We start from the raw sequence: 13,324 nt of genomic DNA on the forward strand, positions 1-13,324 counted from the left end.
CACAGAGGCGCAGATGTGCCTTGCGGAACATTTGTGACCCTCCAGGCGCTCCTATGCCGGCATAACTGCCAGTTAGGATTGTGCCCTAAGTTGTAGAGTAGGACCATGATTTGATGTGGGGAAGGAGATATCAAGTTTCCATACAATGCCCAAACCCCCATGGCTATTACTTCAAGTTTCAGGAAGATATTCCAAAGCTGGGTTCTGCCACCATATACAAGAATTCCATCTTGTTGACGTACAGTCCATCACGGTCACGTGCTCATCTTGTCAGCATTCTCTTCTCCCTGCTTTTTTTTCTTTGTTCTCCCCATTCTCAGCAACAGTGTCTGAAGCTGCACATCTGTCCATTCAGTTCCCCAAATCCCCACTATTCTCAGCCACACTGTCATTTCTACATGCTCAACTTGGACCTGATTGATGCATGAGTGCCTGGCCCTCCCTTCTAGCCCAAACAAATAGCCTTCCTTTTCTCTGCCAGAGTATCCTATGAAGGAATTTTCCTTGATAACACTACTCATCTTCCATGCCCCAAAATAATGAGAGCTAGTGTATACTTAATGTAACTTACTGATGAAATCTTAGTAAGCCTTTCTAAGGAAAGAGGCATGGTTTGCTAAAATAAAAGGCCTTACAATGGATCAAGTAAAGTACGTACAATTTCAAATTTAGTACAATACGGAGGTATATTCAGTAGGTTTCATGCATTAAAAATTGGTCACTGTGTTTAATAAATTAGCACAAGTTAAACCCAGTTACAATCTGGTGTCTTTGTTGGGGAGTGTGAGCATAAATAGAATGTTGGATGCAGGGAGGTGGCAGCAAGATGACTTATGGTCATGTATGTTTTCCCTGAGGCATCTGGTGGGCCGCTGTGGGATACAGGAAGCTGGACTAGATGGGCCCTGGGCCTGATCCAGCAGGGCTGTTCTTATGTTCTCTTGCTAACATTATCAAAAACATTCTTGTTCATACTTGAAAATGAAAAACCATAATGAGTCCATCATATGTATGTTTGTGCATGCAGCTTAGATGGTATGACGCTATAAAAGTCAGGTTGTTTTTCTTTCATAGTTTCACAATGTGAGTCCTAGCTATCCTCTTTTGTAAGCTGAAATGGCTACCATGGAATGAAGTGCGCATCAGGCTAGTACAACATGGCACAAAAAGTCAAACTGGAATTTTTTCTCTGGTTTTCATTAGATAATCAAATGTGCTGGAAGGATAACATCAGTATGGTGTACTAGGGTAGGGAAGTGCCTGCTTGGAAACTGTTGAATTCAGAAGACTCAGGGTATTGAGACAGCTGACTGCACTAAGCTAGAATATAAAATAATGAAGATATTGGCACATCTGAGAGTGATTTGCAGGAGATGAGAAACCATTAGCTATGGCACTAGGAGAAATGATCCTGAACTTCCCATATTTGACATTTCAGGAAAGCCTTATTTTGGTAGAGTGAGACTCTTCAAAATGCGATCTCTTCTTTAGTTATTCAAAAAGAACATTATTCTTTTTTTCTATTTCAGATTGTGATCATTTTTCTTTTTCTGGGCTTATTTGGCCTTAGTCTCTATGGAACTACCTGTGTGAGAGATGGACTGGATCTTACAGACATTGTGCCACGGGAAACCCGGGAATATGACTTCATTGCTGCCCAGTTCAAGTATTTCTCCTTCTATCACATGTATATAGTCACACAAAAAGCGGATTATCCTAACATTCAGCACTTACTTTATGAACTTCACAAAAGTTTCAGTAATGTGACATATGTTCTCCTGGAAGAAAACAAGCAGCTTCCCAAAATGTGGTTGCACTACTTTAGAGACTGGCTGCAAGGTAAAGAAAAATCTCAACAACCAAACAGATTTTCTGTGAATTAATTTTTTTCTTTTTATCTCTTTCATTGCAATAATAGTTTTTTTTTCCCCTGTTCTTGTCCTGTAGATTCCTTTGCATTTTATTTATAAAGGCATTTTTCCCCAAGACTGGGCTGCTAGAAATTATGCATATCTTATAGCTCAGCGGTTCCCAAACCGGTGGGGTTGCAATCCACCAGGGGAACTGGAAGAGGGCCATTCCCCTCTTACATGGAGTGGCCCAAAAATGGGTGCCTGATATACACCGGAAGTAAGGGGATTTTAAACTTACATGGGGAGTCATGCTGGCTGGGCAGGTTCAGGAGGCTTGCAGCCCTCTCTGCGGGCCTCCATGCTACAGTAAATAGCATACTAAGGGGAGTCCACTTCCAGTATTCACATGAATACTTACCTTTTATCCTTACCTCAGCCCTTACCTCAGAGCTGCATTGCCCTTATGTCAGTGCTGGAAATTACTGAGGTAAGGGAACAAATATTCCCTTACTTTGAGGAGGCCTCTGTGAGTGACACCCAACTGCAGGATACAGCACATGTCCCATTGGTACCGCTATGCCAATGCTAGAAAGCACTGACATAAGGGGTTAGGATTGCATCCCTTGATTAGTGCTATCGCCTGCCCGTCTTTAAGTTCAGGGCATATAACTTTGGATATGCATATGCTTAAAGGATAGATTAATGCAGGGTCCTTTAATATACTTGAGTGAAGAAGAGGGAAAAATCTTTACAGGAAGGAGGAATTTGCATTTTTTCTGTTTCCTAAGTTTGTCTTGCTTAGAGTGCTCCCAGCAACCAAAGCATTTTTGGTGGTGTTTTGTAGTCTGGGCAATGGTATTCAAATCAGTAGTTGCTCTGGGCTTCTGGCCAGGATCTAGAAGACTAACTGTGCCATGTTTGGCAAGAATATTTCACTCACAGCTTTTGTTGTGAACTGGTTTGGCTTAAGGGGCGAGTCTGATTGGTCTTTCTACATGGGAGGCAATTTTTAAAGGAAACGGGGAAGGGTTTGTAAATGTGAATGAGCATCCAGAGCCTTAGGCTGTGTCACTTAGGACATGTTTCCTCTTCCAAGGCTCTTATCTCTTTATAGCTGTAGCTAACCTATCAGATCTGTAATGATGGTTTTGATTACAGCCTCTCAGTGCAGCTGTGAGGTGGGTCTGTGGATTCTTCCCCCTCTCCCTCTCTCCCCCTTCCCTTCCTTAGACATGTGGTTCGTCATCTGTTCTCACACAGCCTCCTTGTGCTGGGCTGTGGCTTCCTGTTCTAAATCTGATCCAAATTTGTGCTGTAAGGTATTTTTGCCCAGCCTCCCCCCTCGAAAGGGTGGCAAAGAGGAAAACAACAGTTGAGAGTGAATAGGTGTTGGCTGTGATCTTTACACGTGCTGGCAGCAGATCCCACAACTTGTATTAGCTACACAAGTTGAACAGATGGAACAAATTGACAAAATCGTGTTCACTCACGCTGAGCTCAAGAAGGAGCTGAGTTGCTGTTTGAAGTTGAAAGCTGGAGTGTGGGTTTCTTTTTTTCCTCCGGCTTTGCGGTGGAATTTCTGGTCATGTTGTCATGTAACCTATGGCTTCAGCACCTAGCGGTAGCTGAAACAACAGAGTGCTGGGTGTCTCCTCCCCATCGTGTGATTCATTTGAGGGGCATAAGTGAATAGAGCTTTATTTTTGGCAATAGTCTAAATTCTTTCCAGACTCTGTTATTACAGACCATCAGCACAATCCAACCAGGAGTGTCTTTTGCACAACTCCCATTAATTGTGCAGGAGAAATTCTCAGTGCACTCTAGAATGAAACAAGAGTTGAGTGCAGGAGCCACGGTTGCATATCATTCAACATGGAGATAACGGTTCTGTTTTGCTTGTAAATCTTTGACAGAGTGCAGCTGGATATTTGTTTGACTTGAAGTTTGTATATGCATGTTTTCAATATTGAACTGGGGTTTATTGATAGATTGTTCCATTACGCACACACACAGCCAGACACACCACTTCCTTTTGGTTTACAGAATTAAAGTCTAATTAGAACCATTTTTAGCCCTATGTCTATTGTGATTGTACTATCCCATGGAACTGTATTCTAAGTCATCATGTATTATTTACTCCTGGGGGCGGAGTAACATCCATTTTCCTTTACTTGTGCCACAGCTCTTTTGGTTAATGCACTATAGGAGTCGAAACAGTGTTCCTTCTCATGCATGGCCTTCTCTTCTATCTTAATTCCCAGCATTACATCTCTGTTTTAGTTATGTGACTTCTCTCATAACGTGAAGAGCATTAATGTTGCTCTACTGTGCATTAGGGTATTTCTTACTACAGGTCCATTTGTGTAATGTAACCTATTGATGTATGCAACATAACCAGTTATTGTAACCTATCGGTGTTACCTATTGGGTAAACATAGATGTCTAAATATATACAGGCACACTCTTTCAAAAAAAGACACATTTTTTCTTCTTCTCCATGAAGAGCCATTCATTCAGCCACACACACAGTGGTATCATGATATCAGAAAGTGTTCCTGTGTGGTAGAATTTAACTGAGTATGAGAGGATTGGGCCAGCTCTGTGGCAGCAGGAGGTCTGTCTGGAGCTCCAGCCTGGCAGTCTTCCACAGACTAGCTGGGAGATGGGAAAGGCAGGCTAAGCAAGCTGTGTAGTTCTGGGAGATGAGTATCTCAAGCCAGTGGCACCCTCCCAAACATCTGCTTGGGAGGCAGGTGACAGTACTGCAGCCAGCTTGTGCATGTTCCAAGCCTGTAAGGCGGAAGCAGGTGTGGTCAAAACTGACAGTCAAAAAGTGCCCTAGGAAAGTGTTGCTGATGTTATACGTTGCTTAAGTCAGCATTTATCCCATGGTTGAAAACTTGTGTGGAAAACTTGAAAACCCACAGTTGAGAACTTGTGTGCAGGATGTGGAAACCATCCTGTGATCTCTCCATGAATAATTTAAAGGAAAGTTGCTCTGTTTTGCTCTATAATAACATATTTATAAATGTTAAAAAAAGGTGTTCTGTAATCTCTCTCTGTCCTCAACTTCCAACAGGCCTTCAAGATGCTTTTGACAGTGACTGGGAATCTGGGAAGATCACATACAACAATTACAAAAATGGATCTGATGATGCTGTTCTGGCTTACAAGCTTCTGGTGCAAACAGGCATCCGAGATAAACCCATTGACAATGGCCAGGTACTTCTTAAAATCCTGCTTTAAGGAAGAAGTGACTTCAATTATTCATTCAATGGCAATTGTGTTGAAATCCTAAATGATATCAGAATTGTGGCGGTGGTTGTGAGTTGTTGACACGATAGCTCCAAAGTGCCCACTCCCACATGCTAGAGCCCGTGCTTGAAATGCAGACAGTGAAGTACCAGGGACCATGGTTTGAGCATTAATGGTAGAAAATTCTGGATGAATTCTCCACCACTCATTTTCCACTGCACAGGTAAGAGCCTATTTGAAGGCCTACTCTGTGTTGATGATGGTGGCAAAAAAGAAGTCTAACTTCTCCATCACCATTGTAGTGTGATCTGTGTATTATTATTATTATTATTATTATTATTATTATTATTATTATTATTATTATTATTATTAACAGTATTTATATACCGCTTTTCAAATAAAAGTTCACAAAGTGGTTTACAGAGAAAAATCAAATAACTAAATGGCTCCGTCCCAAAAGGGCTCACAATCTAAAAAGATGCAAAATGAATACCAGCAGACAGCCACTAGAACAGACAGTGCTGGGGTGAGGTGGGCCAGTCACTCTCCCCTTGCTAAAAAAAGGAGCACCCACTTGAAAAAGTGCCTCTTACCCAATTAGCAGGGGTAATTAGTACCACCTAATGATGCTATTCCATATTGCACAAATGGCAGCCTGCTATTATATATTTGCTGGGAACCTTGCAGATAACGTGGTGGCATAGATTCCATTCAGGTTTCCACTGCCTTCGTCTGTTGCGAATACTACGATGAGCTCCAGTTGACTTCATGAGGATGTGGACAACGTCATTGGAAATGTCTGGCCAATTACTTATGTGCTTGATCCTTGCTTTCCTTGGCTGATTGGATCCAGCTGGTTGACCTGGCTGGCTTGGTCTACGAACTTCTAGTCAGTTCTGAATTTGGCTGCTTGGTTCATCATGAGAGTGGGCCAAGGGAAGCATTTTATTTCCATGCTAAAAAGAGGTGCACTGACTCCCACTCTCTTTCTGAGCCCAATTCAAAATGCTGGCTTAACCTTTAAACCCTGAAATTACCTGGACCAAGGGAAACCCTTTTCCCTTAATAACCTTCTCAGATCCTCTGAGCCTGAAGGGACCTAACTCAGAGTGACTTTTTTTTTTTTTGGTACGAGGACAGGTTGTTGAAACTGAGCAGGGCTTTGTCTGTTGCAGTACCCTCCAGGGAAACACATGATGTCCCCATTCTTGCATTCCTACATTCCCTGACACTTTGTCTTCTGGCATATGTTAGAGGTGGAATTTATTTAATGGGTTTTCTTTGGGCAGTTTTTGCTGCTTTGCAGGATTCTTTGTTATTTTCGTGTTAGCCATTGGATTATTGAGATTTCATTTATTAATGTTGTTTGCATGCACTTAGAATTATTTTTTTTCTGACATGGAAGCATTCCTCAATCTGCAGCGATACAGTCTAAGCATGTTTTTACTGCTACTGTTTGTGTGAACCAGACCCAAATGTGACCTAAGACTGTAACTTTAAAGCATCTCTGCCTCAACCCTTCTGCTTGATATACTGGCTGAACTCCATTGTCATTAGTTGAAGATGCATGCATTTCTCTGAAAGAAATAATGAGGTGGGCCTTGCATATCCTGTGTTTCCTTGCATGTTCTGTACTAGCTGCCATTCCTTTGGATGAGTGGGATTATTCCTCCATTATGAGCAGTAAGTCTGGCATGCATTTTTTGTTAACATTTGTTTTCCAATATTTGTAAGGAAGCAGAGCTAATTACTTACAGTTTGAATGGAAAGAGAAGTAATTAAGGACCAAACTAGATATGACTTTAAATGCCTTTTTAAAATCTTATGTTTGAAATTCTCTCCTTAAATAAATAAATGGAGGTTGTCATGGGAGGTTGCGACCAAGATCTGGAGTTTACCTCTCCCCAAGTCACTTTCTGCTGAAAATTATCCCTCCAAGTTGCTATTTTTTCCCCCTCAGTGCCATGGTCCTAACCAGATCCTTTGACCCATGCAGTTATTTTTTGTTTTTTCAAAATGTGAAAAATCTCAAGCATAAGAATAGCCCTGCTGGATCAGGCTAAAGGCCCGTTGAGTCAGGCATCCTATTTTCCCCAGGTATCTCTAGGAAGACGGCAAGCAGAGAAAAAGTCAAAAACCCTTTTCTACCTTTGCCTCTCTGCAACTAATATAGCCAATGTGACTATATTTGATCATTTACTTAAAATAGAATAAATATCACATTTTTTCCAGCATATATAAAGCAGCTTACAATAAAATCTTAGATACAACCACCACATTCTAAAGCAATAAAAACACCCAGTAAAACCACAGGGAAGCGAAAAAACAAGAAACACAGCACAATCCTAACTTGCATTGGAAAAAGGCAGGCCGGCAGGCCTGTGGCTCAGCCTGGGGCAAGAGGAATCGTTTTCCCTTTCCCCAGGGAGAACTACTGCAGCCCCAGTGGGGCTACTCAGATCTGTGCCACCTCCAGAGGTTGCACAAATCCAAGCAGCCCAGGGCTGGCCCAGGCAGCCAGGAACTGGGTTAGGATTCTGCATAACAGCCGGATCCTGGCCCTGCTTCCCGCTCTCCACCCACCCACCCCCGGGATCACCATTCCCCTGCCTCTAAACGTCTCCTCCCTGTCTGAATAGGGAGATAGTATCATGTTTGACTGCCACATCTCTGCCTCCCCGCTCACTGTTTAGGCTACTGCTTCTCAGAGAATCCTGGTGGACACAGTTGGGAGAAATAATATCTCCCGGTTCATCCAACAAGGTATGGATTAAGCATGCCAGACTGGCTTTCTCATCCAGGATTAAATCCTGGATTGCTCCCATTCCATGGTCAGGCATTCAACAGCAGCACCATTGAGATTGACATGAGTTGTCACAGGACATCCAAAGACCCATTGGTTGGAAGAAGATCTGGAAAAGTGAATAGCTTTTTCATTGTCAAATAAATTTTCCCTTGAAATGGCCCAGTCTCCTCCTACTGCCAAACCTTACTCTACCCATTACACTTTCTATGGCAGTGTCCCTACCATCTTCTTCCCTCCTTGCCCTACCTAAACGCATTCTCTCATGTGCTTATACACTGTACAGTCAACCCCCTTACTAATTTAAAAAAGGTCTGATATCACCAGGAGGCAAAGACACCACCTCTTCAAAAACTGCCTCTAGATGATACCGATAACCTTGTTCTCCATGAATTTGTCTTATCCCTTTTAAAGCTGGAATTTAAAGCTCAGGATCCAAAGGTGTCTTGTATCTAGTTTCATCCTAAGGGAGCAAATCTGCATGGAGCTTTTGGCTGACTTGGGGGTCCGCATGTTCTCCACCCATAGCGTTCATGTATAATCTAAATCAATCCACCAAAGATGTGAAAAATTACAATCTCTGCTTCAGCAGTGCATGCTGCATTTGGGAGTTCCTGCTACAGAGTACTTTCTTTTCTCCATAGCAGTTTCCCACACTCTTAGTGTGACATTTCTGCATGTGTTCAAGCGTGCGGGAAGCCCACATCACACAGCACTGCCTGTGCCGATTTTGCTCATTTGTTTGTTTGGACTAGCAGCAGTCAGCATGGCTTGGCTTAGTCTCCATGTGGATTACAAATTCAGGCGTGATGCCCAACATTTGCAAAGTCTTCTCTTTGGAACATCACTTAGAGCAGGCATTTGAAAATCTGTTTTTTAAAAAATAAATGTCGTATTCCCAGGGCTTTCTCTGAATTGTAGATCACTTTGTTTGCATTGCCATCGAAAATATTAGCATTCTAATGATCTCCGAGGGAACTCTGTTGTCTTCTCTTTATTTTTTGCTATCAAGAGGTTTACAGTGGGATCTGCTAGTAGATATCTGGCTGTTTGCAATAGATAAGCAATGGGTTTTGACTTCTGGCCACAAGATGGCTGCAGTGCTGTTCACACTTCCTTTTTTGATACATGTCAAACTGCTTATATCTGGTACATATCTCTGAGTCTCCATTTGCTCAGTTCTCAAATGGGACTCTGCTTAAGAGTACTGACATAACTTGCCCTTCTTTAAAACGGCAAGAAAAAAAGTAAAAAGGTCTGTTCCAACTAGTCAGGTAGTCTCAATGTTTGGCTCATGGAGTGAAGTAGAAAGTGGCTTCATTTCATAACCCCATTTGTATATGGAGCCCCACCCCCAGCCTCTCCCTCTCTGTGCAGCATGACCTCTCCCAGTTTGAAGAGGCACTTGCCCAACAGACTGAGGCAAAGAGGCAAAGAAGGAAGGCCCACAGCCAGGGAGACACAACAGGGACAGACTACATTTGCTCCCAGTGTGGAAGAGATTGTCACTCCCAAATTGGCCAGCCACACTAGACGCTGTTCCAGAACCACTTTTCAGAGCGCGATACCATAGTCTCCCGAGACTGAAGGGTGCCCCAGCCACTGTTGTCATTTTAAACAGATCAGTTCCTTCTCTCCTGTTCCTTCTCCCACCTTCTCCCTCCCATCTCTGAAACTTCCCACCCCATTCTGCCCACCTCCCAGCTGCTCTCTGCCCCCACTGCCCCCACCCCCTTACCTTCACTGCCCAAGGCAGCCAGCAGCGACAGAAGACCTCCGACACCACTGCCATTTGTGGCAGCAAACTCAAAATGGCTTCTGTGTGGCCATTTACAACAGCAGAACTGTGTTCCACTGTCATAAAAGGCAGCCCTGTCTTAGTTAGGCTTGGTCTGTCACTAAAAAAATAAACAAATAGTAAAAAGGAAAGTAGATTCTGCAAGCCTGAAGCTTCTCAATTCCTAGTTTAGAGTATTTTGAACTAAGTAAAATTGTGTGTAAAAAAAAAAAAATCTTTATAAAATAATGTGCCATATGTTGTCAAATATGACACAGTCTCCATCAAGGGGTCCAGGAGGCAGAAAGAGACAAGAATACCCATGTGAGGTGCCCCAGTAGAATATTTGATTGGCAGCAAATACCACATACAGCAGGGAATAAATGTGATTGGCTTGTGGCTCCTGATATAATTTCCTGTGCCTGGGAGGGAGAAAAGTGTGCTGCTTTACCCATCAGGGCTGCAAGCTGTACTCTGCAATTCCAAAGACAATTTGAAGACATAGAGTTGTTGCATATCCTGTGGATTAATTGAATCCAGATCTCTGGATTCCAGCTTTTTTTCTTTGAAAGATTGCTGTCACTGTTGTTTTTCACATAATTAGAAAGACCTGAAAATGGAGTTGGGTCAGAATGAAAAAATAAACCCAAATCCTTTTCTCTCTCCTATATTTTTGTATTGCATGCTCCTCCTTGCACCCCTGTTTGTTGCATGTCACCCCAGTTTGTACTGCATGTCACCCCTGTTTGTTTGGCAAGGCAACCTTTGTTCCAGAATCCTAGACTATCTGATTCCACCTTACTTTACCGATTCATTTGCCCACAGTGACCCCAGCAAGAGAGTGTACTCATCTGTTTTTGTGGAGTTGGGCATTTTCTGAATACATAGGTCATAGGAGGCAAGTGTTAGCAAAATTTATACAGATGTTGTTTTATTTTTATAGCCCTCCTCCATTTACTGGGTGGCATTTCCTTCAGTGTTAACAACAGAGGTTAACTGCACACAGACGTGTATAGGACTCTTGCCCGATTCTTTTTTCCCCCTTTCAAATGCACCTTTAAATATGTTTCTCCAGCGTGGTCACTTTTCCCTCTTGGCTGCAGACAAGCTTTTAGAATTCAAACTTAATTGGCTCAGTCTTCATCTGGAACCATCTGCTGATTGAATGTTTCTGATGTACTGCATGCAAAGTATATAAAGCTATCTAGAAACACAGTTTGAAAATATAATATGAAAAATGCAAAGCTGTATTGTCAGGAATAGCCTATCAACGGAGCCCCTGTTTAGTGTAAAGTCTCTTTAAGAAAACTCTGGTCCTGGTTTGGTTTATTTTGTTCTGCATATTGCTGTGCACTGCATATTATTCCAGTCTTCCCATCTGAAAAGTTTCATCAAGAGCCATAAAAACAGAACTCCATTCTGAAAGTCTTCTAACTTTTCCATTTTGCAGTTGACTAAACAGCGCCTGGTGGATGCTGATGGAATAATAAACCCAAATGCTTTCTACATCTACCTGACAGCCTGGGTTAGCAATGACCCTGTCGCGTATGCTGCCTCTCAGGCCAACATCCGGCCCCACCGGCCAGAATGGGTTCACGATAAAGCAGACTATATGCCCGAAACCAGACTGAGAAGTAAGGAACGCTTCATTCTAATGTCTTATGGTTTATTCAAGTGCCTCAGCCCTTCTTTCAAGGCTCAGCAACTCTCTAGCCAGTTGACACTGTGCAGGACTCACACCGTAAACAGAACAATAGATTGTATTACTTTTCAAAAACTCAGGAGACAGATGTAGTTGTGTAATGTAGTAGAAGAATGGCATACCTCAGTAGCAGTTCATCATTTTGAAAAATGAATTCTTTAATAGTTTATATCAAAGGTCTACAACTTACATTAGACATTATGTTTTAACGTGGCCTGCTCATTTTATGAGTAAGGGAAGACTTCAGTTCCCATGATACGTTGGCTTTGCAAATGCTGAGTTTATTCATTGGGAATTATATCATGTTTATTCTAAGCCTGTCAGCCCAGCAAGTAAAGAATTTCTGGCAAATTAGGTCATTCTCTAACACCTGCATTGTGCCTGAATTGTTTAGGTAGGAGAGAGATCTATATACAAGGGTATCCTCTTTCCTTTTAGTCCTTCCTCCAGTCATTCATTTGCATTCCAAAAGGCAATCCAAATTGAATTTATTTGCTTTTACACTGGATTTATTAGCTGGACTGCTAGCAGGTTATTGGGTGGCAGGAGTGAGGGGAAGAGAGGACTAGCAGTTTTGAAAATACAACTGAATAACAAGCAAATTGTATTCCACTGTATCCGAACCCTAGAGCTCTTGGGCAGCCAGCCAACTCTTGTCTTAATGAAAATTTATAGTTGAGATTATAATAGGGCAAATCATGTTTAGCAAGTCAACTGAATGACCCTGCAGGGTCTGGAACACACAGCAACAGTAACTAAATGTTTGTTGCAGGAAGGCTTTTTGAAGAGGGAGGGGGCTGCAGAGCAAGACTCAGTATTGCTTTCAGTAAAGAAAGCATGGAAAATGTGAGTGTGTCAAGTCATTAAGGGATAAAAGTTATGTATTTCCTGAATCAACTGTTTGAAGTATTGGTTGTTCCTTAGCTGACAGAAACACGTTCTAAAGGTTCTGTTTTTCTTTTCTTTTTTTAATATACACAAAAAATGTAACAAATCTATAAGCCAGCTTTGGCTTGCAAAGTACTTAACTGATTACAAATGATACTGGCCCTTCTTCAGTGCTTCCAGTTGGTATTCCAATACTTTGGCTATGCAGTAATTTCTCAAACCTTGCTGTTATACCTGGGTAGGGCAAAATTACCAGAAACATTGCCATTATTTCTAGTCCAAGTTTTAGATTCATTTTAATCTTCAGATGTTAGGTAGATCTCTGTTCTTTTACCTTATGTGGACCATTGACAGCAAATGATAGTGTGCTACACACAATGTAAGTGGTATTTTAAAACCACATTCTTTATGGCACTGTTTAGGTCATATAAGCCATTAATACTCTTAGCATAGGAACCGGATGCCTTGTTCATTTGAGCTGAAATAATCTAAATTTAGGCTGTGATGCTGTATGTTTTTATCACACATTAATAGGAGAACTGTTTACAAGTTAAGCTGTATGTGAATGCGTCTGTATACCTAGTACGATAAATGTTAATCTGTACTGGGTTGCAGTTATTCACACACTTCATTAAACTGTAGGTACTATCTGTGTTCAGGGATTGTTGATGTGTAAAAGTGAGCCCAGGTTTAGGTATTCATATAGAACTGTGTACCTAGGTACAGACATTCTGATCCACAATAGGGTGTAATATGTGAAGAGCCTTAAGGAGTATTCACAATGACAGAGGGAGAAAATCATTGAACAATAACAAAATAAATAAATCTTGTGGCACCTTAATGACAAACAGATTGAGTGACACTTAAACTTAACAGACTAGTCCATGGACTAGTAAACTGCTTGGTGAACTTTTTTGTTAAAAAGTAGTATATAAATATTACATAAGAAGAGCCCCACTGGATCAGGCCATCGGCCCATCTAGTCCAGCTTCCTATATCTCACAGTGGCCCACCACATGCCCCAGGGAGCACACCAGATAACAAGA

The 13,324-nt window shown here is 41.8% G+C and overlaps 1 protein-coding gene across 1 annotated transcript in view; it reads left to right on the forward strand.

The window, feature by feature from the left end:
- The window catches only part of PTCH1 (patched 1), a 101,735-nt gene that overhangs the window by 66,198 nt on the left and 22,213 nt on the right, over nt 1-13,324 (forward strand). Inside the window, exons 15-17 of the mRNA XM_066614933.1 lie at nt 1,530-1,839; nt 4,933-5,075; nt 11,139-11,322. Of these exons, the coding sequence (XP_066471030.1) occupies nt 1,530-1,839; nt 4,933-5,075; nt 11,139-11,322 (637 nt within the window). The remainder of the gene's footprint in view (nt 1-1,529; nt 1,840-4,932; nt 5,076-11,138; nt 11,323-13,324) is intronic.

This window comes from Tiliqua scincoides, chromosome 2 (assembly GCF_035046505.1).
Source record: "Tiliqua scincoides isolate rTilSci1 chromosome 2, rTilSci1.hap2, whole genome shotgun sequence".
In the NCBI taxonomy this organism is placed as follows: Eukaryota; Metazoa; Chordata; class Lepidosauria; order Squamata; family Scincidae; genus Tiliqua; species Tiliqua scincoides.